General features: G+C 39.1%; 1 protein-coding gene across 1 annotated transcript; it reads left to right on the top strand.

Moving 5' to 3' along the window:
- The first annotated feature begins 6,084 nt into the window (after positions 1-6,084).
- On the top strand, positions 6,085-25,562 carry dus3l (dihydrouridine synthase 3 like). Its single transcript, XM_062959086.1, has 13 exons — positions 6,085-6,241; positions 8,160-8,451; positions 12,259-12,783; positions 14,666-14,707; positions 14,813-14,965; positions 16,853-16,969; positions 17,057-17,122; positions 20,783-20,893; positions 21,543-21,639; positions 21,725-21,800; positions 23,311-23,499; positions 23,691-23,819; positions 25,425-25,562. The coding sequence occupies exons 1-13, from the start codon at positions 6,201-6,203 to the stop codon at positions 25,495-25,497; spliced, it is 1,911 nt and encodes a 636-aa protein (XP_062815156.1). The 5' UTR covers positions 6,085-6,200; the 3' UTR covers positions 25,498-25,562.
- Positions 25,563-26,990: the final 1,428 nt, after the last annotated feature.

The raw sequence follows: 26,990 nt of genomic DNA on the forward strand, positions 1-26,990 counted from the left end.
TATTATACAACAAATTTGACAGAAAAGGTAGTTCCACGCGCAGTAATGCTATGTAGTAATTACAGTAGAGTCTCACTTATCCAACACTCACTTATCCAACATTCTGGATTATCCAACGCATTTTTGTAGTCAATGTTTTCAATATATCGTGATATTTTGGTGCTAAATTAATAAATACAGTAATTACTACATAGCATTACTGCGTATTGAACTACTTTTTCTGCCAAATTTGTTGTCTAACATGATGTTTTGGTGTTTCATTTGTAAAATCATAACCTAATTTGATATTTAATAGGCTTTTCCTTAACATCTCCTTATTTTCCAACATATTTGCTTATCCAACATTTTGCCAGCCCACTTATGTTGGATAAGTAAGACTTTACTGTACTGTATTTACAAATTTACCAGTAAAATATCACAATGAATTTAAAACACTGACTACAAAAACATTGATTATGAAAAGGCAGACTGCGCTGGATAATCCAGAACATTGTATAAGCGAATGTTGGATAAGTGAGATTTTACTTTGATATGAAATAATTTCTTGGATAGAATAATGCAGAACAATATAATCTCTAAACCAGGACAGTAATAAAGAAATAAAGAAAGTAAATAAAGCAAGGAAATTGGAAAATCCACAAAGGAAACAATCAGGGCCAGCTAACACCTCCCAAGAAAGGATTCTTCCAGAAAGGAAGCTGAGAAGGCAGTGAAGCACTATGTATTACCAAAGTCATTATTATTACTATCATTACTATCATTACTACTACTATTATTATTATTATTATTATTATTATTATTATTATTATTATTGTGTTGCGGTCAACCGTGAAAATGAATACAATCTGGCTCCAAGTATTCAAAAACACTAAAATCAGAATATATAAAAATTAATGTGGTATAATAAAACAGAACAATACAATCTCTAAAATCAGAACACTAAATAAAGAACAACACTCTGAAAATAGGGGAATTCCACACAGAAAACAATCAGGGCCAGCTAACACCTCCCAACAAAGTATTCCCATCATCAAAGTCTGGCCAATCCTCTGTTTTCTCAGGGCCACAGACAGTAGAAGCACATAAAATATCGCAAACAACACCACTCTGAAAACAAGGCAATTCCAGACAGGAAAGAATCAGGGCCAGCTAACACCTCCCAACCAAAAAATCACTCAGGGAGGAAACAGCTAGGCTTTAAATCTGCAAGGCCATTACATCCTAATCATTTTTCCTAATTGCAGCATTCATACTTGCTTCCAACAGACAAAAAACAAAACAAAAAACAATCAGAAATATTGTATATTCACAACCTTTAGGAAATAATATCCCCTGATGGCACAGCATGTTAAAGCGCTGAGCTGCTGAACTTCTGGACCGAAAGGCCGCAGGTTTGAATTGGGGGAGCGGAGAGAGCCCCCACTGTTAGCCCCAGCTTCTGCCAACCCAGAAGTTCAAAAACATGTAAATGTGAGTGCATCAATAGGTACTGCTCCGGCGGGAAGGTAACGCCGCTCCATGCAGTCATCCCACATGACCTTGGAGGAGTCTACAGACAACGCCGGCTCTTCGGCTTAGAAATGGAGATGAGCACCAACCCTCAGAATCAGACATGACTGGACTTAACGTCAGGGGAAAACGTTTACCCTTTACCTTAACTACCACCAATTCCTCAATACTTTATTTCCCATACCACCATTCTCCGCCACAGCAACGTGTGGCCGGGCACAGCTAGTAAGATTATAAATGGGTTATATAGCTGTGTGGAAGGGCCTTGAGTCTACACTGCCAAATAATCCAGTGCAAATTAAGATAATCTGTGGAAGAGGCCTAAGTGAGGCCTAACTCTGCCTGTCCCCTAGGCTGAGTGGGTTGCTAGGAGACCAAGTGGGCAGAGCTTAGCCTTCTAACTGGCAGCGATTGGATAAAAACAATTATTCCTCTCCCTCTAATTAGGACTTTATTTTTCTTTTCTTTTTGTTGTATGAACGTAGAGGCATGGATGAGGGGTTGTACTGTCAAGTTTAGTGTTTCTGGGATGTGTAGTTTTGTTGTTTTGTCCTAGGCCGAAATTTCATTACCCTTTTATATATATACTGTATAAGATAGAGAGATAAATAGATAGATAGATAGATAGATAGATACTGCCCCCTTGTGGCTGCATCTGAGCACTGAAATCATACAGATCTAAAAGCTATTCATTTCTATCCATAGACTGCCCCCTTGTGGCTGTACCTGAGCACTGCATACATACATAGCTATATAGCTCATCCTTTCTATTTATATACTGCGTGCTTGTATCTGCGTCTGTGTGTACACATACATACACACACACACATATACATATGCCCATGGTGTGTATGTATGTATATATACATAGATACATACACACACATATACACACCCTGTATATATACATAGATACATATACATATACACACTGTGTGTATGTTTGTGTGTGTGTGTATATATATATATACATACATACATATAGATATATATACAGATACACACCATATATGCATATATACATACATAGATACATACAGACACACATATGCATATACACATAGTGTGTATATGTTTGTATATTGTACATAGATACACACATGCATACACACCGTGTATATATGCATATAAATACATACATATACACATACACACCATGTATGTATATATACATACATATACATATACATACTGTGTGCATATGTGTTTATATACATAGATACATACATATACATATATACACACACACCATATACATAACATGTGTGTATGTATGCATATATACATACCATGTGAATGTACGCATATATACATACATAGATACATACAGACACACATATGCATGTATGTATACAGTGTGTGTATATGTTTGTATACTGTATATAGATAGATACACACATGCATACACACTGTGTGTGTATATATGCATATAAATACATACATACACACACATATATACATATACACACCATGTGTGTATGTATGTATATATACAAAGATACATATACATATACACACTGTGTGTGTATATGTGTGTGTGTATATATATATATAAACACATAGATACAAACACATATACATATACATACACAGACATAACATGTGTATATATAAGCGTATATATACATAGATACATATGCATATACGCATATATATACACACATATATATTGTGTGTGTATGTATATATACATAGATAAACACATACAGATACAGAAACACACCATGTATGTATGTATATACAGATACATACCCATACATACATATATATACTGTGTGTATATATATCTATATATATAAAAGAGTGATGGCATCACGGCAATTCACAAAACAACAAAAGTACAGGCCCCCCAACCTCAAAATTTGACAACACAACCCATCATCCACGCCTCAAGGTTGATACAACAAAAAGAAAAGAAAAATAAAGTCCTAATTAGAGGGAGAGCAATACTTTTTTTTATCCAATTGCTGCCAGTTTAGAGGGCTAATCTCTGCCCACTTGGTTGCCTAGCAACCAAGGGACAGCCAGGTTTCAGGGGACAGGCAGATTTAGGCCTCATTTAGGCCTCTTCCACAGATTATCTAATTTGCACTGGATTATATGGCAGTGTAGACTCAAGGCCCTTCCACACAGCTATATAACCCATTTATAATCTTATATTATCTGCTTTGCACTGGATTATCTTGACTCCACACTGCCATATAATCCACTTCAGTGTGCATTTTATACAGCTGTGAAGAAGGGGCCTCATATAATCCAGTTCTGAGCAGATAATATAAGATTAGAAATATACAGTAGAGTCTCACTTATCCAACGTAAACAGGCCGGCAGGATAAGTGAATATGTTGGATAATAAGAAGGGATTCAGGAAAAGCCAATTAAACATCAAATTAGGTAATCGTTATACAAATTAAGCACCAAAACATCATATTATACAACAAATTTGACAGAAAAAGTAGTTCCATGCGCAGTAATGCTATGTAGTATTTACAGTCCTACTTATCCAAGCCTCGCTTATCCAACGTTCTGGATTATCCAACGCATTTTTGTAGTCAATGCTTTCAATATATTGTGATATTTTGGTGCTAAATTCATAAATACAGTAATTACTATATAGCATTACTGTGTACTGAACTACTTTTCTGACAAATTTGTTGTCTAACATGATGTTTTGGTGCTTAATTTGTAAAATCATAACTTAATTTGATGTTTAATAGGGTTATCCTTAATTCCTCATTATCCAACATATTCGCTTATCCAACGTTCTGCCGGCCCGTTTATGTTGGATAAGTGAGACTCTACTGTACTGTATTTACAAATTTACCACTAAAATATCAGAATGAATTTAAAACACTGACTACAAAAACATTGATTATGAAAAGGCAGACTGCGTTGGATAATCCAGAACATTGTATAAGCGAATGTTGGATAAGTGAGATTCTTCTTTAATATGAAATAATTACTGGGATAGAATAATGCAGAACAATATAATCTCTAAAACCAGGACAGTAAATAAACAGGGGAATTCCACACAGGAAACAATAAACAGGGGAATTCCACACAGGAAACAATCAGGGCCAGCTAACATGTCCCAACAAAGTATTCCCATCATCAAAGTCTGGCAAATCCTGTTTTCTCAGGGCCACAGACAGTAGAAACACATAAAATATCGCAAACAACACCACTCTGAAAACAAGGGAATTCCAGACAGGAGACAATCAGGGCCAGCTAACACCTCCCAACAAAAAATTCACTCAGGGAGGAAACAGCCAGGCTTTAAAGCTGCAAGGCCATTACATCCTAATCATTTTTCCTAATTGCAGCATTCATACTTGCCTCCAACAAACAAAAAAAACCAATCAGAAATATTGTATATTCACAACCTTTAGGAAATAATATCCCCTGATGGCGCAGCGTGTTAAAGCGCTGAGCTGCTGAACTTCTGGACCGAAAGGCCACAGGTTTGAATTGGGGGAGCGGAGAGAGCCCCCACTGTTAGCCCCAGCTTCTGCCAACCCAGAAGTTCGAAAACATGCAAATGTGAGTGCATCAATAGGTACTGCTCCGGCGGGAAGGTAACGCCGCTCCATGTAGTCATCCCACATGACCTTGGAGGAGTCTACGGACAACGCCGGCTCTTCGGCTTAGAAATGGAGATGAGCACCAACCCCCAGAGTCAGACACGACTGGACTTAATGTCTGGGGAAAACCTTTACCCTTGACCTTAACTACCACCAATTCCTCAAGACTTTATTTCCCAGAACAACAGACTTCGCCACAGCAACGCGTGGCCAGGCACAGCTAGTAGATATATATATATATACACATACATACATACATACACACATATTCAAATACATATAAACACCATGTGTGTATGTATGCATGTATATATACATAGATACATACCGTATGTATATGTATATATATATATATATATACACATATATACATTTTTAAACACATCATGTGTGTATGTATGCATATATACATACATACCCACACACATATTCATATACACACCATAGATACATACCGTGTGTGTATGTGTGTGTATATATATATATAGATATAGATATAGATACATACACACACATGTTCATATACACACCATGTGTGTATGTATGCATATATATATAGATAGCGTGTATGTATATATATATGTATACATAGATACATACATATACATACACAAAAATACACCATGTGTGTTTTATGCATATTTACATACGTACATACACACACATATTCATATACACACCATGTATGTATGCATATATACATAGATAAATAAACAATAATAAATAATAAAAATAATAAAATAATAATAAAAAATAATAAGAAATAATAATAAATATTAATAACATAGATACATACATACACACACACACACACGTGTGTGTAATACACACATACATATACACACCTTACCCATGTATCTGCCCTATATGTGACTATTGATATATATTAATTGTGTGTTTATATCAGCTTACTTAGAACAGGGAGCTTTCCAAGCCACGCCCCTTCCTGTAGCCACGCCCATTGCTTGTGGCCACGCCCCCTCCGGAAGCTTCGCCTCTATGGTCAGAGGCGCTCTAGGCTCCGCTGGAGGAACACGGAAGTAAACCGGAAGTGGAGGGGAAAAGAAGGCCTTGGCCTCCCACGTGGTTTCTGTAGGGTGTCCGGAAGCCATGGAAGCCGGTGGGGGTGGAGTGGCCCCGCTCAAAGCTCAGTGAGTAGGATCAGACTGGAAGATTAATATTCACATGATGTTATTTGTATGGCTTGCTTTGTGGTGATTTAGATACAATTGATATATGTATTATTTGTATGGCTTGCTCTGTGGTGATTTAAATACTGTCATTTAGATTTTTATTTCCCTCAATATATAGAAATATTATTTAGATTTTTATTTCCCTCAACATAGAGAAATATTACTTAGATTTTAAATTGTGTCAATACATAGAAATATTATTTTGATTTTTAATTGTGCCAATACATAGAAATACTATTTAGATTTTTATTTCCCTCAACATAGACAAATATTACTTAGAATTTTAATTGTGTCAATACATAGAAATACTATTTAGATTTTTATTTCCCTCAACATAGACAAATATTACTTAGAATTTTAATTGTGTCAATACATAGAAATATTATTTAGATTTTTATTTCCCTCAACATAGAGAAATATTACTTAGATTTTTAATTGTGTCAATACATAGAAATATTATTTAGATTTTTATTTCCCTCAACATAGAGAAATATTACTTATATTTTTAATTGTGTTGATGCATAGAAATATTAGATTTTTATTTGTGTCAATACATAGAAATATTATTTAGATTTTTAATTGTGTCAATACATAGAAATACTATTTAGATTTTTATTTCCCTCAACATAGAGAAATATTACTTAGATTTTTAATTGTGTCAATACATAGAAATATTATTTTGATTTTTAATTGTGTCAATGCATAGAAAATTATTTAGATTTTTAATTGTGTCAATGCATAGAAAAATTATTTAGATTTTTATTTCCCTCAATATATAGAAATATTATTTAGATTTTTATTTCCCTCAATATATAGAAATATTATTTAGATTTTTATTTCCCTCAATATATAGAAATATTATTTAGATTTTTATTTCCCTCAATATATAGAAATATTGTTTAGATTTTTATTTCCCTCAATATATAGAAATATTATTTAGATTTTTATTTCCCTCAATACATAGAAATATTGTTTAGGTTTTTATTTCCCTCAATATATAGAAATATTATTTAGGTTTTTATTTCCCTCAATATATAGAAATATTATTTAGGTTTTTATTTCCCTCAATATATAGAAATATTATTTAGGTTTGTATTTCCCTTAATGTATAGAAATATTATTTAGATTTTTATTTCCCACAATATATATAGAAATATTGTTTAGGTTTTTATTTCCCTCAATATATAGAAATATTATTTAGATTTTTATTTCCCTCAATATATATAGAAATATTGTTTAGATTTTTATTTCCCTCAAAGTATAGAAATATTTAGATTTTTATTTCCCTCAAAGTATAGAAATATTTAGATGTTTATTTCCCTCAAAGTATAGAAATATAATTTAGATCTTTATTTGTGTCGATACACAGAAATATTTAGATTTTTATTTGATGCTGCAAGGCGGTTCAGTGGTATTCAAGTTGCCCAACAATGGAGTCCCCTAGGAATGAAGCAGCCAGGCATTGAAGCTGCAAGGCTATTCAGTGGTATTCAAGTTTGGTAGCAATGGAGCCCCCTAGGTATGAAGCATCCAGGCTTTGAATCTGCAAGGTCACTCCTTGGAAAGTGATGAGTATTGTGGCCAAATCTGATGTGATCTGGCCCAGTGGTTTTGTTGTTAACTTGGTCCTAATTATGCACATTACATTTATATATAGAGAGATATTATTATTTAGATTTTCATACATACTATTGGTATCTTTTATGTGTATTACTTGTGTTATTATTATTTAAATATTATTTAGATTTTTATTTGTATTATTATACCGAGATATTATCATTATTATTGGGAGTTTTATTTGTATTATAACTGGATGGCCTTTGAGGTCCCTTCCAGGATTGTATGAATCTTCTTTTCTCCATTGTCCCCCGGCTAGATATCTATCGACAAAAGAAGCGGTCCGCTCTCTCCTCGACCGGGAAGGAGAGTCCGAAAGGAACAAAGAGGCGGAGGAGGAGGAGGAGGACGTTCCGGAGAAGAACGCGGACCGAAACGATGAAGAGCCTCGTCCCAAAATTCAAAAAGTGGACGACGATGGGAACCAAAAGGCAGGGGATGAGGATCAAAGCAAGCCGAGGCGAAAGCGGGCGAGAGGGCAGAACAAGAGCCGGCCCTGCATGAAGCCCAACCACTTCGAGAAGGTCCGCCTGTGTCCCTCAGTGGTCCAGGTAAGGCACGAGGGGGTCTTTGTGAGGGTCCGATGTTAGTGTGCTATGGGGCTGTGCAAAGCTTCGGAGGTCCGTGGGTTGCTGTGAGCTTTGTCGGTGTGAGGGTTAAATTGAGACACATTTAGCTCTTCGTCTCAATATCCCCTCCGTCAGCAATCTAGCAATCTTCTAGACATATCTGTCTGCCGAACCCGGATGAACATGTGTATGAGTTTCTCTGGAGCACATGTACAGCAGTAACATCTCAGGCAGCATCTCTGGTCTCTATAGTCCAGGGTCATCTCACCCGCTGAAGCACTCGCACTCCTTGCTGCAGCTAATCATCACCAAATTAGCTTTATCTTCACTGTACAGCAGAAGCGTGCTGGGCCCATAACCCTTGTCAATGTGAGGGTTAAATTGAGACACATTCAGCTCTCAGTCTCAATCTCTCCTCCATCGGCAATCTAGCAATCTGCTTAGATGCACGAACACACATACACACATAGCTGTCTGCCGAGCCTGGACGAACATGTGTATGAGCTTCTCTGGAGCACATGTACGGCAGTCACATCTCATGCATCATCTCTGGTCTCTGTAGTCCAGGGTCATCTCACCATCTGTGCTGGGCCCATAACCCTTGTCGGCGTGAGGGTTAAATTGAGACACATTCAGCTCTCCGTCTCAATCTCCCCTCCGTTGGCAATCTAGCAATCTGCTTAGACACGAAGACACATGCACACATAGCTGTCTGCCTAATCCAGACAAACATGTGTATGTGCTTCTCTGGAGCACATGTACGGCAGTCACATCTCAGGCAGCATCTCTCGTCTCTATAGTCCAGAGTCATCTCACCCGCTGAAGCACTCGCACTCCTTGCCCCAAATTAGCTTTATCTTCACTCCGCAGCGGAAGCGTGTTGGGCCCATAACCCTTGTCAGTGTGAGGGTTAAATTGAGACACATTCAGCTCTCAGTCTCAAGTTTTTCAGGCTGTGTGGCCATGTTCCAGTATCATTCTTGACGATTCGCCTGCATCTGTGGCAGGCTTTCTCAGAAGTTTGTTCAGAAGTCTGTTGGAAATGAAGCAAGTGAAGTGCATATAAATATATATCCCTTCAACCTCAGTGTTGTCGAAGGCTTTCATGACCAGAATCCCTGTGTTGCTGTGAGTTTTTCAGGCTGTATGTCCATGTTCCAGTATCATTCTCTCTTGACGTTTCACCTGCATCTGTGGCAGGCTTTCTCAGAAGTGTGTGTGTGTGTGTGTATATATATCCCTCCTGACAGATGTTGTCAGTCTTGTCGAAGGCTTTCATGACCAGAATCTCTGTGTTGCTGTGAGTTTTTCGGGCTGTATGGCTATGTTCCAGTAGCTTTCTCTTCTGATGTTTCACCTGCATCTGTGGCTGGCATCTTCAGAGATTTGTTGGAAGCGAGGCAAGTGGAGTGTATATATATCTGTGGAATAGTGTCCAGGGTGGGAGAAAGACCCCTTGCCTGTCAGTAAAATGTATTGGCGTAGTGTGAAATTGTGCTTGGAGTTTAAAGCTGTGTATAATCTAGAAGTGAAGAGGTTAAATGCATAGAGTGGGAATGAAATGCTAGAGGGTAATTTTGGGAAGTTTCCAGTTAAGGATGGAATGTTCACTCCTAACTGTGTGTTCGAAGAAGTCGGACTGAGTCTGGTAATTGTCCGATCTGTCTTGTACATAGTTGTAAATACTAAATACAGTTTGTTTTTGAGATAAGAATGGAATGTTCACTCCTAACTGCGTGTTCGAAGAAGTCGGACGGAGTCTGATAATTGTCCAAACTGTCTTGTACATAGTTGTAAATAGTAAATAAAGTTGGAGCTGCTTTGATAAGCTGAGAAGGAGTCGTGAAGGAAATTAATTCCGTTCGTTTTGAGCAGACAGCCCGTATCATTGGAGGAAGAATTGAGACAGGGAAGGTGATTTGTCTCAAATCATCCAACTGCCAATGTATTGATGTAGTGTGAAATTGTGCTTGGAGTTTAAAGCTGTGTGTAATCTAGAAGTGAAGAGGTTAAATGCATAGGGTGGGAATGAAATGCTGGAGGGTAATTTTGGGAAGTTTCCGGTTAAGGATGGAATGTTCACTCCTAACTGCGTGTTTGAAGAAGTCGGATGGAGTCTGATAATTGTCCAAACTGTCTAGTTGTAAATACTAAATAAAGTTGGAGCCGCTTTGATAATCTGAGGAGTCGTGAAGCAAATTAATTCTGTGCGTTTTGAGCAGACAGCCAGTATTGTTGGAGGAAGAATTGAGACAGGGAAGGTGATTTGTCTCAATCATCCAACTGTCAATTTCTACCCCGCTCACCCCACGGGGGATTCAGAGCAACTTGCAAATTTTGGCAAAAATTCAATGCCAGTGTTGGGCAATAAACACAAAACTCAATAACATGTAAATTACAATTTAAAAATTATTCCAGCCATAGGTTTTAGCAAAGCTGTAAACGACCAGCAGTAATAAGATCTACCAACCGAAAGGTGGCCAGTTCGAAGCCCGGGTCGGAGTGAGCACTTGACCGTCAAGCCCAGCTCACTTTTTATTTTATTTTTATTCCTAATAAAAATGGAGTGGGGTTTTTTGGGAGAGGAAAGGAAGTTTTAAAAAGCCTTTTCTGGCTACTTTTAGAGTTTGAAAAAGGGAGAAAGAAAAGAGGTGGGAAAGGGGAGGAGAAAAGAGGCCAAAGTTGTTTTTAGGAGGGCTCTGCTTGCATTTCTTCCTTGGGCAAATGCATGCCCCAAAGCTTGTAAATAATATATAGATTTTCCCCTACAAATACATTAATTTAATATATGAATTTCCTCCTCATAGGTTTGCAAGTCTCTGCAAGTCCTATAAAGATATAATTATATATAGAGCAATGTCTAGGTAGATAGATATTAATATAGATATAGGCCTTTTAAATATGCACACACACACAGAGATGTCTAGATAGATGTAAACATAGATAAATGGGACTCGCAAATATTGCAGGAGGGAAATGCACAGAGGATTTGCAAACTTTTCAGGGGGGAAATGCAAATGTGAAATTAGTGTCTATAATTATAGATCTATATCTAGCTCTGCATTGTTTATATAAGAATTGAATGTTTGCCTGTATCTATGTTGGAAGCCGGCCTGAGTCCCCATGAGGAGATAGATAGAGCAAGGATACAAAGGAAGTTGTTGTTGTTATTGTCGTTGATGATGATGATGATTATCATCATATTTATATTTATATGGTGCACCTTACCCAGTCTACTTTTACAACCTCTCCATTTTAATCCATGTTTTTATTAGCTTTTGACATTTGTTTTTACTGGCTAATGTTTAAATTTGTATAATTGTGCATGTTTTTTGTCTATTGTTGTGTTTTATATTGCTATTGTTTTTATTCAGGCTTGGCCCCATGTAAGCCGCCCTGAGTCCCCTTTAGGGAAATAGAGGCGGGGTATAAAAATAAAGTTGTTATTATTATTATTATTATAGTTATTGTTGATACCATATTGTTTTTGTTGACCCTACTTATGCACTTACAGAGTTAGCTTACTGTTTTTCTTTGAAATACGGTAAATATTCAAAAAACATTTACCCCACTTATGCCTCAGTTAATGTAATTTTATTGGTATCTACAACATACAACAACCCTATTTTTATTTTGAAATTTACCAGTAGCTGCTGCATTTCCCACCCTCAGCTTATACTTGAGTCAATACGTTTCCCCAGTTTTTGGTGGTAAAATTAGGTGCCTCGGCTTATATTCGGGTCGGCTTATACTCGAGTATATACAGTATAATGCCTTTTCTCTTCGAAGGAGCGCACTGAGAAGTGTTTCTTCGGCCCGCGGTGCCGCTTCCTCCACGACGTAGAGGAATACCTGGCGACGAAGCCCCCGGACCTGGGCGACCGCTGCGTGATCTTCCAAACGTTCGGCAAATGCACCTACGGGGCCACGTGCCGCTTCGCTGGCGCCCATTTTGGGCCGGACCGGAAGAACGCCGTGGACGCCGAGCGGGTGAAAGAGTGGGAAGGGAAAGTGGCCGTCCGGAACGGCCTGAGCAAGGAGCTCCAGCAGAAGCTGCGCAAGAGGAAGTTCCCCTTCGAGAAGGCGCAGGAATACCTCCGCCGCCTTGGCAAGGGCAACGCCGGGGCTAAAGACGCGTTGGACTGCAAAACGATCGACAGCAAAGCGCCAGATGCAGAACAGATGCCGAATGAAGACACCGTCTCGCCAATCGGACCGGATTCGGAGCCTCCAGTAGATGCAACACTCCCCAAAACCTTGGGCACCGTGACAGATGAAGACGTCGTGAAGTTGAGACCCTGCGAGAAGCGAAAGGTACTACTGATGAGCATATTCCCACCTGTTATGTTTACTATTTCTAATACCAGTAGAGGGTGCTGTTTCCTAGCCATGGAATGCATCAGGAACATAATACATGGATGTAATACCTGGGAGTGACCACTAGGGGGTCCTATTTTCTAATCAGGAATATAATACATGGATGTAATACCTGGGAGTGACCACTAGGGGGTCCTATTTTCTAATCAGGAATATAATGCATAGTTGTAATACCTGGGAGTGACCACTAGGGGGTCCTATTTTCTAATCAGGAATATAATACATAAATGTAATACCTGGGAGTGACCACTAGGGGGTCCTATTTTCTAATCAGGAATATAATGCATAGTTGTAATACCTGGGAGTGACCACTAGGGGGTCCTATTTTCTAATCAGGAATATAATACATAAATGTAATAACTGGGAGTGACCACTAGGGGGTCCTATTTTCTAATCAGGAATATAATACATAAATGTAATACCTGAGAGTGACCACTAGGGGGTCCTATTTTCTAATCAGGAATATAATACATAAATGTAATACCTGAGAGTGACCACTAGGGGGTCCTATTTTCTAATCAGGAATATAATATGTAAAAATCAGATGTAATACCTGGGAGTGGCCACTAGAGGTGCTGTTTCCTAACCATGGAATGCATCAGGAATATAATATACAGATTTTATTATATTAATATATAGATGTAATACCTGGGATATATTATATAGGAATATAATATATACATGTAATACCTGAGGCTGACCACTAGAGGGTATTATATTTTAACCATGGAATGCATCAGGAATATAATATATTGATGTAATACCTGGGAGTGGCCACTAGAGGTGCTGTTTTGTAACCATGGAATGCATCAGGAATATAATATACAGATTTTATTATATTAATATATACATGTAATACCTGGGATATATTATATAGGAATATAATATATACATGTAATACATGGGAGTGGCCACCAGAGGCGCTGTTTCCTAACCATGGAATGCATCAGGAATATAATATACAGATTTTATTATATTAATATATACATGTAATACCTGGGATATATTATATAGGAATATAATATATACATGTAATACATGGGAGTGGCCACCAGAGGCGCTGTTTCCTAACCATGGAATGCATCAGGAATATAATATACAGATTTTATTATATTAATATATAGATGTAATACCTTGGATATATTATATAGGAATATAATATATACTTGTAATACCAGGGATTGACCACTAGAGGTGCTGTTTCCTAACCATGGAATGCATTAGGAATATAATATATTTTCTTTTTATCTTTTTATAATATATAGCTGTAATACCTGGGAGTGACCACTAGGGAGTACTGTTTTCTAATCAGGAATATAATACATAGATGTAATACCTGGGAGTGACCACTAGAGGTGCTGTTTCTCAACCATGGAATGCATTAGGAATATAATATACACATTTAGTATTTTATCTTAATATATATAGATGTAATACCTGGGATATATTATATAGGACTATAATATATGCATTAGTCATGTCATGCATCAGGAATATAATATATTGATGTAATACCTGGGAGTGACCACTAGAAGTGCTGTTTCCTAACCATGGAATGCATCAGGAATATAATATATAGATTTTATTATATTTATAAATAGATGTAATACATGGGATATATTATATAGGAATATAATATATACATGTCATACCTGTGACCACTAGAGGTGCTGTTTCCTAGTCATATAACGCATCAGGAATATAATATATAGATGTCATTCCTGGGAGCGACCACTCGAGGTGCTGTTTTCTAATAACGTAATGTATATAAATTAATATCTTCTTATTTCATCCTTACCCGTCTCTTTTTCTCCTCCAGCTGGATCTCAATGGCAAGCTGTATTTGGCTCCTTTAACCACGGTAAGGAGATGACGAGTGAACCCTAACCACCGAGAAAGTATGAGTCACACTTTCTCAGCCTCAGGAAGGCAGAGATAGCACACACAGCCCTTGTTTTCCTCGCAGTGCGGCAACCTGCCTTTCCGGAGGATCTGCAAGCGCTACGGAGCGGACGTCACCTGCGGGGAGATGGCCGTGTGCACCAACCTGCTGCAAGGGCAGTCGTCCGAATGGGCCTTGCTCAAGAGGCACCACACCGAGGACCTCTTTGGCGTCCAGGTGACAGCTATGAGCTGGGTGGCCATCTGTCGGGAGGGATCAGATTGTGTCTCCCTGCCTTTGGGGTCCCTTCCAACTCAATGTCTATGAGGCTGGGTGGCCATCTGTCGGGAGGGATCGGATTGTGTCTCCCTGCCTTTGGGATCCCTTCCGACTCAGTGTCTATGAGGCTGGGTGGCCATCTGTCGGGAGGGATCGGATTGTGTCTCCCTGCCTTTGGGGTCCCTTCCGACTCGGTGTCTACGAGGCTGGGTGGCCATCTGTCGGGAGGGCAAACTACGGTTAGGTGGATCTGTAATTGGCTAAGCGAACGAACCCAAAGGGTGATTCTCACCAATGCGTCGTCTTCATCATGGAAAGAAGTGACAAGTGGAGTGCCACAAGCAGGGCTCCGTCCTGGGCCCGGTTCTGTTCAGGATCTTTATTAACGACTTAGACGAAGGGTTAGAAGGCACGATCATCAAGTTTGCAGACGACACAAAACTGGGAGGGAGAGCCAACACTCCAGAAGACAGGAGCAGAATTCAAAACGATCTTGACAGACGAGAGAGATGATTGGCCGAAACTCACAAAATGAAGTTCAACAGGGACAAATGCAAGATACTTCACTTCGGCAGAAAAAATGGAAATCAAAGATACAGAATGGGGGACGATGCCTGGGTTGACAGCAGTGTGTGCGAAAAAGACCTTGGAGTCCTCGTGGACAACAAGTTAAACATGAGCCAACAATGTGATGCGGCTGCTAAAAAAGCCAATGGGATTCTGGCCTGCATCAATAGGGGAAGAGCGTCTAGATCCAGGGAAGTTATGCTCCCCCTTATTCTATTCTGCCTTGGTCAGACCACACCTGGAATCACACTGTGTCCAATTTTGGGCACCACAGTTGAAGGGAGATGTTGACAAGCTGGAAAGCGTCCAGAGGAGGGCGACTAAAATGATTAAGGGTCTGGAGAACAAGCCCTATGAGGAGCGGCTTAAAGAGCTGGGCATGTTTAGCCTGCAGAAGAGAAGGCTGAGAGGAGACATGATAGCCATGTACAAATATGTGAAGGGAAGTCATAGGGAAGAGGGAGCAGGCTTGTTTTCTGCTGCCCTGCAGACTAGGACACAAGGGAACAAGGGCTTCAAACTACAGGAAAGGAGATTCCACCTGAACATCAGGAAGAACTTCCTCACTGTGAGAAGGGCTGTTCGACAGTGGAACTCTCTCCCCCGGGCTGTGGTGGAGGCTCCTTCCTTGGAGGCTTTTAAGCAGAGGCTGGATGGCCATCTGTCGGGGGTGCTTTGAATGCGATTTCCTGCTTCTTAGCAGGGGGTTGGACTAGATGGCCCATGTGGTCTCTTCCAACTCTACTATTCTATGATTCTATGATTCTATGAGGGATCGGATTGTGTCTCCCTGTCTTTGGGGTCCCTTCCAACTCAATGTCTATGAGGCTGGGTGGCCATCTGTCGGGAGGGATCGGATTGTGTCTCCCTGTCTTTGGGGTCCCTTCCAACTCAATGTCTATGAGGCTGGGTGGCCATCTGTCGGGAGGGATCGGATTGTGTCTCCCTGCCTTTGGGATCCCTTCCGACTCGGTGTCTATGCGGCTGGGTGGCCATCTGTCGGGAGGGATCAGATTGTGTCTCCCTGCCTTTGGGGTCCCTGCCAACTCAATGTCTATGAGGCTGGGTGGCCATCTGTCGGGAGGGATCGGATTATGTCTCCCTGCCTTTGGGGTCCCTTCAAACACGTCCGTCAATGCGTCTTGATGTCCCCATGTTGAACGTTCCCCACAAGGCCCACCTTGGTCCATTGTGCAGGAAAAGCACAATCAAAACCCTCCCAGCAGATGTCCATCTGGATCACACTATAGAAAATGTAAATAACTTCTTTCTTTACAGCTGGAAGGCGCCTTTCCAGACACAATGACCAAGTGCGCCGAACTCCTCAGCCGCACCATCGAGGCTGACTTCGTCGACATCAACGTGGGCTGCCCCATTGACCTCATCTACAACAAGGTCGCTGTCCTTTCCGCCCCATTGATCCCTATCTAATATATTATAGTTTTCTCCTAATGTAATCGAGAGCAATTTTCCTCTTCCCAGGGCGGAGGATGCGCCTTGATGGCCCGCACCAACAAGTTCGAGCAGATCGTTCGCGGCATGGACTACGTAAGTGTTGGGAGTCTATTGAGTGGTTGGACTCAAATAATAATAATAATAATAATAATAATAATAATAATAATAATAATACTTTTCATTATTGCCATGATCCCTCTGTCAACAATCTTACAAAAAACAAATCTCGGCATCAAACATCTAAGAAATCTCACAAAATTTCACATCTGATGTACATGGATGACCTGAAGCTGTATGGGAAAACAGAAACTGAAATCCAGTCTCTGACCAACACTGTCCGAATTTTTAGCACTGATATCAACATGGAGTTTGGTTTGGACAAATTTTCGACAGTGGCATTGAAGAAGGGAAAAATCAGTGAAAGTGAGGGCATAAATATGCCTAATGGCCAAACAATAAAGTGTCACCAGCCAGAGGCCTATAAATACCTGGGCATATTACAGCTGGACAACATCAAGCATGAACATGTGAAGACTGTGGTCAGCAAAAAATACACACAAAGGGTCAGAAAAATTCTCAAAAGCAAGCTCAATGGAGGCAACACCATCAAGGCCATAAACACCTGGGCCATACCTGTCATAAGATATACTGCTGGCATTATAAACTGGACACTGGTGGAACTGGACAATTTGGACAGAAAAACAAGAAAACTCATGACCCTTCATCATTCACTGCACCCTCGCAGTGATGTTGACCGGCTGTATCTGCCTAGAAGATCAGGGGGCAGAGGACTCTTGCAAGTCAAACAAGCAGTCAAAGAAGAAGAACATGCCCTGGCAGAAGATGTAAAGCAAAGTGAAGAACTTGCTTTGACTGAAGTCAAAAATCATAAACTCCTCAAAGCACAGCAGACAAAGAATCAGTACAAGAAAACTGCACTACAAACTAGAGCTGACAGCTGGCACAACAAAACATTGGGAAGTGTTCGACTTGTTATTTTGTGAAACGAAATCCAGCATGTCTATCTTGTTTGCTGTGTCATAATAAAATAATAATAATAATAACAACCCTATCTTCGGATGATTCCACCAAAAATATAGAGAAAAAAATATGGGTGCAGCTACGTCTTGCCTGGAGAACGGTAAGATGTAGCTGCAGGAGGAAACGAAAGGTGGAGAAGAAAGAAAAATGGGAGAGGAGATAGGAGGAGAGACAGAAAGGCCCTTCTAGGAAGGCATGCATACGAATAGGTTGTATATACTAGCTGTGCCCGGCCACGCGTTGCTGTGGCTAGGACTTAATTTTTCTTTTCTTTTTGTTGTATGAACGTAAAGGCGTGGATGAGAGGTTGTGCTGTCAATTTTCGAGGTTGTGGGGCATTTAGTTTAGTTGTTTTGTCCAGTGCCGTGATTCCATTACCCTTTTATATATATAGACTAGCTGTGCCCGGCCACGCGTTGCTGTGGCGAAGTCTGGTGGTCTGGGAAATAAAGTATTGAGGAATTGGTGGTAGTTAAGGTCAAGGGTAAAGGTTTTCCCCAGACATTAAGTCCAGTCGTGTCTTACTCTGGAGGTTGGTGCTCATCTCCATTTCTAAGCCGAAGAGCCGGTGTTGTCCGTAGACTCCTCCAAGGTCATGTGGGATGACTACATGGAGCAGCGTTACCTTCCCACCGGAGCAGTACCTATTGATGCACTCACATTTGCATGTTTTCGAACTTCTGGGTTGGCAGAAGCTGGGGCTAACAGTGGGGGCTCTCTCCGCTCCCCCAATTCAAACCTGTGGCCTTTCGGTCCAGAAGTTCAGCAGCTCAGCGCTTTAACACGCTGCGCCATCAGGGGATATTATTTCCTAAAGGTTGTGAATATACAATATTTCTGATTGGTTTTTTGTTTGTTTGTTGGAGGCAAGTATGAATGCTCCAATTAGGAAAAATGATTAGGATGTAATGGCCTTGCAGCTTTAAAGCATGGCTGTTTCCTCCGTGAGTGAATTTTTTGTTGGGAGGTGTTAGCTGGCCCTGATTGTTTCCTGTCTGGAATTCCCTTGTTTTCAGGGTGGTGTTGTTTGCGATATTTTATGTGCTTCTACTGTCTGTGGCCCTGAGAAAACAGGATTTGCCAGACTTTGATGATGGGAATACTTTGTTGGGAGGTGTTAGCTGGCCCTGATTGTTTCCTGTCTGGAATTCCCTTGTTTTCAGAGTGGTGTTGTTTGCGATATTTTATGTGCTTCTACTGTCTGTGGCCCTGAGAAAACAGGATTTGCCAGACTTTGATGATGGGAATACTTTGTTGGGAGGTGTTAGCTGGCCCTGATTGTTTCCTGTCTGGAATTCCCTTGTTTTCAGAGTGGTGTTGTTTGCGATATTTTATGTGCTTCTACTGTCTGTGGCCCTGAGAAAACAGGATTTGCCAGACTTTGATGATGGGAATACTTTGTTGGGAGGTGTTAGCTGGCCCTGATTGTTTCCTGTGTGGAATTCCCCTGTTTATTTACTGTCCTGGTTTTAGAGATTATATTGTTCTGCATTATTCTATCCCAGTAATTATTTCATATTAAAGAAGAATCTCACTTATCCAACATTCGCTTATACAATGTTCTGGATTATCCAACGCAGTCTGCCTTTTCATAATCAATGTTTTTGTAGTCAGTGTTTTAAATTCATTGTGATATTTTAGTGGTAAATTTGTAAATACAGTAGAGTCTCACTTATCCAACATAAACGGGCCGGCAGAACGTTGGATAAGCAAATATGTTGGATAATGAGGAATTAAGGATAACCCTATTAAACATCAAATTAAGTTATGATTTTACAAATTAAGCACCAAAACATCATGTTAGACAACAAATTTGTCAGAAAAAGTAGTTCAGTACACAGTAATGCTATATAGTAATTACTGTATTTATGAATTTAGCACCAAAATATCACAATATATTGAAAGCATTGACTACAAAAATGCGTTGGATAATCCAGAACGTTGGATAAGCGAGTGTTGGAAAAGTGAGACTCTACTGTAATTACTACATAGCATTACTGCGCATGGAACTACTTTTTCTGTCAAATTTGTTGTATAATATGATGTTTTGGTGCTTAATTTGTATAACGATTACCTAATTTGATGTTTAATTGGCTTTTCCTTAATCCCTTCTTATTGTCCAACATATTCACTTATCCTGCCGGCCTGTTTATGTTGGATAAGTGAGACTCTACTGTATATTGATAATCTTAAATTCTCTGCTCAGAACTGGATTATATGAGGCCCCTTCTTCACAGCTGTATAAAATGCACACTGAAGTGGATTATATGGCAGTGTGGAGTCAAGATAATCCAGTGCAAAGCAGATAATATCAGATTATAAATGGGTTCTATAGCTGTGTGGAAGGGCCTTGAGTCTACACTGCCATATAATCCAGTGCAAATTAGATAATCTGTGGAAGAAGCCTAAGTGAGGCCTAAATCTGCCTGTCCCCTAACTGAATCCTGGCTGTCCCTTGGTTGCTAGGCAACCAAGTGGGCAGAGATTAGCCCTCTAAACTGGCAGCAATGGGATTAAAAAAATTATTGCTCTCCCTCTAATTAGGACTTTATTTTTCTTTTCTTTTTGTTGTATCAACCTTGAGGCGTGGATGATGGGTTGTGTTGTCAAATTTTGAGGTTGGGGGGCCTGTAGTTTTGTTGTTTTGTGAATTGCCGTGATGCCATCACTCTTTTATATATATAGATAAAGTCTCGTCTTGTATTTTGGCAGGTGCTGGACGTGCCGCTGACGGTCAAGATCCGGACCGGGGTCCAAGAGAAGGTCCACTTGGCCCACAAGGTTATCCCCAGGCTCCGGGAATGGGGCGCCGCCATGGTCACGGTGAGTGGCTTCCTTTGGGCCACGCTTCTTACATCTATATATATAAAAGAGTGATGGCATCAGGGCAGCGGACAAAACAACAAAACTACAGGCCCCCCAACCTCGAAATTTGACAACACAACCCATCATTCACGGCTCTAGGTTGATACAACAAAAAGAAAAGAAAAATAAAGTCCTAATTAGAGGGAGAGGAATAATTGCTTTTATCCAATTGCTGCCAGTTTGAAGGCTAAGCTCCGCCCACTTGGTCTCCTAGCAACCCATGCAGCCCAGGGACAGGCAGAGTTAGACCTCACTTAGGCCTATAAAATACAGATTATCTGATTTGAACTGGATTATATGGCAGTGTAGACTCAAGGCCCTTCCACACAGCTATATAACCCATTTATAATCTTATATTATCTGCTTTACACTGGATTATCTTGACTCCACACTACCATATAATCCACTTCAGTGTGCAGTCGGACACAACTGGACTTAATGTCAGGAGAAAACCTTTACCCTTTACCTTAACTACCACCAATTCCTCAATACTTTATTTCCCATCCCACCATACTTCGCCACAGCAACGCGTGGCCGGGCACAGCTAGTCAATAATAATAATAATAATAATTAAAAAATATAATAAATATTTTTCTGACCCCGGTAGCTTCACGGCCGCTCAAGGGAGCAGAGGTACACCAAAGTGGCCGACTGGGAATACATTGCGGAGTGTGCCAAAATCGCCAGCCCAATGCCTCTCTTCGGTACGTCCGCTTCTTTTCCTCTCCTGCTTTCCTCTTCTTTGGCTTCCTTTCTGAATCACTCTTTTTCCTTTCTCCTTCGTCCCAGGAAACGGGGATATCTTCTCCTTCGAAGATGCCGACCGAGGGATGGAGACGGGCGTTTCAGGGCTCATGATCGGCAGGCAAGCGATTATATCTATTATTATTATTATTATTATTATGACACAGCAAACAAGACAGACATGCTGGATTTCGTATCACAAAATCACAAGTCGAACACTTCCCAAGTGTCTAGGACTGTGTGATGTATTTTTGGATGATGCTGCAGATCCCAATAGGGCGGCCCTTTGCAGTTGGCAGATCGTAATTTTGTCAATGTCTATTGTTTCCAAATGCCGGCTGAGATCTTTTGATGTGCCGATCACCACCGGGACCACCTGCACTGGTTTCTGCCAGAGTCTTTGCAGTTCAATCTTGAGGTCCTGAGTTTTTCCTGTTGTTTTTCGTCAATGCGACTGTCACCTGGGATGGTGACATCCATGATCCAAACCTTTTTCTTTTCCACAACTGTGAGGTCCGGTGTGTTGTGTTCCAGAACTTTGTCAGTCTGGATTCGGAAGTCCCACAGTATCTTTGCGTGCTCGTTTTCCAAGACTTTTGCAGGTTTGTGATCCCACCAGTTCTTTCCTGCTGGGAGGTGGGACTTGAGGCATAAGTTCCAATGGATCATTTGGGCCACATAGTTGTGCCTCTGTTTGTAGTCTGTCTATGCAATTTTCTTACAGCAGCTGAGGATATGATCCATGGTTTTGTGGGTTTCCTTGCAGAGTCTGCATTTTGGGTCATCAGCTGATTTTTCCATCTTGGCCTGAATTGCCTTTGTCCTGATGTCTTGCTCCTGGGCTGCAAGGATCAGGCCTTCTGTCTCCTTCTTCAGGGTCCTATTTTTTGAGCCAGAGCCAGGTCTTCTCCTTGTCAGCTCTTCCTTCAATTTTGTCAAGGAACTTTCCATGCAATGTTTTGTTGTGCCAGCTGTCAGCTCTAGTTTGTAGTGCAGTTTTCTTGTACTGATTCTGCTCTAGTTTGTAGTGCGGTTTTTTTCTACTGATTCTGCTCTAGTTTGTAGTGCGGTTTTCTTGTACTGATTCTGCTCTAGTATGTAGTGCGGTTTTCTTGTACTGATTCTGCTCTAGTTTGTAGTGCGGTTTTCTTGTACTGATTCTGCTCTAGTTTGTAGTGCGGTTTTCTTGTACTGATTCTGCTCTAGTATGTAGTGCGGTTTTCTTGTATTGATTCTGCTCTAGTTTGTAGTGCGGTTTTCTTGTACTGATTCTGCTCTAGTTTGTAGTGCGGTTTTCTTGTACTGATTCTGCTCTAGTATGTAGTGCGGTTTTCTTGTACTGATTCTGCTCTAGTTTGTAGTGCGGTTTTCTTGTACTGATTCTGCTCCAGTTTTTAGTGCGGTTTTCTTGTACTGATTCTGCTCTAGTTTGTAGTGTGGTTTTCTTGTACTGATTCTGCTCTGGTTTGTAGTGTGGTTTTCTTGTACTGGTTTTTTGTCTGCTGTGCTTTGAGGAGTTTCTGATTTTTTACTTCAATCAAAGCAGGTTCTTCACTTTGCTTTACATATTCTGCCAGGTCTATTATTATTATTTTTATTATTATTACTACTATTACTATTATTATTCTTAGGGGCGCCCTAATCAAGCCCTGGGTCTTCACGGAGATCAAGGAGCGGCGCCACTGGGACATCTCCTCCTCTGAGCGGCTGGAGATCCTCAAGGACTACACGCAACACGGCTTGGAGCACTGGGGCTCCGACACGCAAGGCGTGGAGAAGACACGCAAGTTCCTCCTGGAGTGGCTCTCCTTCCTCTGCCGGTAGGGGAGCCCTTTCCCATCAATGGCACCATGCAATCCCTCCCAACAGATGGCCATCCAGCCTCTGCTTAAAAACCTCCAAAGAAGGAGGCTCTGTATCTCACTGTCAGAGAGCTCTGAGGGTCAAGGAGTTGTCCAGAATGTTTAGGTTGAATCCATGGCTCCATTTGGTTTGTTTTTTTTCCTCCCAGGTACATCCCGGCCGGTTTACTGGAGCGTTTGCCGCAGCGGATCAATGAGAGGCCCCCGTATTACATGGGCCGGGACTACATGGAGACCCTCATGGCCAGCCAGAACGTGGGCGACTGGGTCAAGATCAGGTATTTTTATTGTATTACTACTATAGATAATATAGTAATATATTGTTTTTATATTATTATTGACACAACGACGTTGTATGACACAGCAAACAAGATAGACATGCTGGATTTCGTTTCACAAAACCACAATTATTATTATTATGTTTATCATTATATCACATATTATGTAGTATTTTTATATTATTATATAATATAGTATTATTATATTGTTATTGTATTATATTATTATTATTATTATTATTATTGTGTTTATCATTATATCATATATTATCATTATATAATATTTTATTATAGTGTTATTTTATTATATAATATTTTTATTTTGTTATATTATTATATTATATTATATTTTTATATTGTTATTGTATTATTATGATGTTTATCATATCACATATTATCATTATGTAATATTTTTATATTATTATATAATATAGTATTATTATATTGTTATTGTATTATATTATTATTATTATTGTGTTTATCATTATATCATATATTATCATTATATAATACTTTATTATAGTGTTATTTTATTATAATATTTTTATTTTGTTATATTATTATACAATATTATATTATTATATTGTTATTGTATTATATTATTATTATGATGTTTATCATTATATCATATATTATCATTATATAATTTATTATAGTGTTATTTTATTATATATTTTTATTTTGTTATATTATTATATATGTTATAATATTATATTATTATTGTATTATATTATTATTATTATTATTATTGTGTTTATCATTATATCATATATTGTCATCTAATATTATCATTATCTAATTTATCTTATATAGTATTATATTGTTCTTGTATTATATTATTATTGTGTTTATCATTATATCATATATTATTATATATAATATTTTATATTGTTAAATTATTATATGATATAGTATTATTATATTGTTATTGCATTATATTATTATTATTATGTTTATCATTATATCATATGTCATTATATAATATTTTATTATTGTTATTGTATTATATCCTTGTGTTTATCATTATATCATATATTATCATTATATATTTTATTATATTATTATATAATGTATTATATTGTTATTATATTATATTATTATATAATATAGTATTACTATATTGTTATTGTATTATATAATATAGTATTATTATATTGTATTGTATTATGTTATTGTGTTTGTCATATCAGATATTATTCTATAATATTTTTATTATAGTGTTATATTATTTTATAATATTTTTATTATATTGTTATATTATTATATAATATAGTATTACTATATTGTTATTGTATTATATTATTATTATGTTTATCATTATATCATATATTGTCATTATATAATAATTTTATATTATTATTATTATTTATTGCCCACCTCTCCTTATGGCTCGAGACAGGGTGCAACATACCTCGAATACATCATCATAAGAAAATAGAGAAAACATATTTCTATAACAAAAACGCAACCAACGCTTAGGACAATCCACTCCTTAGGATAAAAGTGCAAAGACTGACCCTCCCACTATTGTCAATGCTGGGATTTGTAGTTCAGTGATGTTTGGAAATCTAATTCTTCTTGTTCTCTCCCTTTTTCTCATCGCAGCGAGATGCTTCTGGGTCCCGTCCCGTCCGGCTTCGTTTTCCTTCCGAAGCACAAGGCCAATTCGTACAAATAGCGTCGCCACTGCCGGCGTTCGAAGTGTCTTAATGGAAACGATAAATAAAAGATTGTGTTTTTTAACCTTTGTGTTGCCGCAAAGCCTTGACGCTCCTCCGCATGCTTCTCACTTGCTGTCCGTCATATTGTGTTTTTTTTTTATCACTTGTTAGAACTGGGTCTATTCATTAACATGCGGTGTCCAGTTAACTTCCAGGGACTACATTTCCCAGAATCCCCTGGTTGGGAGGACCTGATGTCCAAGTGAGGCCGTAACTTAGAAAGAGAGAAAAAAGAACCGAAGGAAATCTTTTCATTCTGAGTTCTTTAAGATTCCCAGGGCCAGGTCAACTCCATCCAAGAACACTGAAGGAGTGAGGAGAAGTCATTTTGGAATAATAATAATAATAATAAGAGGCCTATAAATATCTGGGCATATTACAGCTGGACAACATCAAGCATGAACATGTGAAGACTGTGGTCAGCAAAGAATACACACAAACGGTCAGAAAAATTCTCAAAAGCAAGCTCAATGGAGGCAACACCATCAAGGCCATAAACACCTGGGCCATACCTGTCATAAGATATACTGCTGGCATCATAAACTGGACACAGATGGAACTGGACAATTTGGACAGAAAAACAAGAAAACTCATGATCCTTCATCATTCCCTGCACCCTCGCAGTGATGTTGACCGGCTATATCTGCCTAGAAGATCAGGGGGCAGAGGACTCTTGCAAATAAAACAAGCAGTCAAAAAAGAAGAACATGCCCTGGCAGAATATGTAAAGCAAAGTGAAGAACCTGCTTTGATTGAAGTCAAAAATCAGAAACTCCTCAAAGCACAGCAGACAAAAAACCAGTACAAGAAAACCGCACTACAAACTAGAGCAGAATCAGTACAAGAAAACCGCACTACAAACTAGAGCAGAATCAGTACAAGAAAACCGCACTACAAACTAGAGCAGAATCAGTACAAGAAAACCGCACTACAAACTAGAGCAGAATCAGTACAAGAAAACCGCACTACAAACTAGAGCAGAATCAGTACAAGAAAACCGCACTACAAACTAGAGCAGAATCAGTACAAGAAAACCGCACTACAAACTAGAGCTGACAGCTGACACAACAAAACACTGCATTAAAAGTTCCTTGACAAAATTGAAGGAAAAGCTGATAAGGAGAAGACCTGACTATGGCTCACGAATGGGACCCTGAAGAAGGAGACAGAAGGCCTGATCCTTGCAGCCCAGGAGCAAGACATCAGGACAAAGGCAATTCAGGCCAAGATCGAAAAATCAGCTGAAGACCCAAAATGCAGACTGTGCAAGGAAGTTGACGAAACCATGATTCATATCCTCAGCTGCTGTAAGAAAATTGCACAGACAGACTACAAACAGAGGCACAACTCTGTGGTCCAAATGATTCATTGGAACTTATGCCTCAAGTACCACCTTCCAGCAGCAAAGAACTGGTGGGATCACAAACCTGCAAAAGTATTGGGAAATGAG

The sequence above is a fragment of the Anolis carolinensis genome, unplaced genomic scaffold, assembly GCF_035594765.1.
Source record: "Anolis carolinensis isolate JA03-04 unplaced genomic scaffold, rAnoCar3.1.pri scaffold_7, whole genome shotgun sequence".
Taxonomy (NCBI): Eukaryota; Metazoa; Chordata; class Lepidosauria; order Squamata; family Dactyloidae; genus Anolis; species Anolis carolinensis.

Bases quoted from the DNA above. Each gene is read 5' to 3' on its own strand.
- dus3l (XM_062959086.1), top strand. From the start codon at position 6,201: ATGGAAGCCGGTGGGGGTGGAGTGGCCCCGCTCAAAGCTCA. The intron at 14,966-16,852 runs GTGACAGCTATG...CTTTCTTTACAG, and splicing joins AGGACCTCTTTGGCGTCCAG to CTGGAAGGCGCCTTTCCAGA. The intron at 21,640-21,724 runs GTACGTCCGCTT...CCTTCGTCCCAG, and splicing joins CAGCCCAATGCCTCTCTTCG to GAAACGGGGATATCTTCTCC.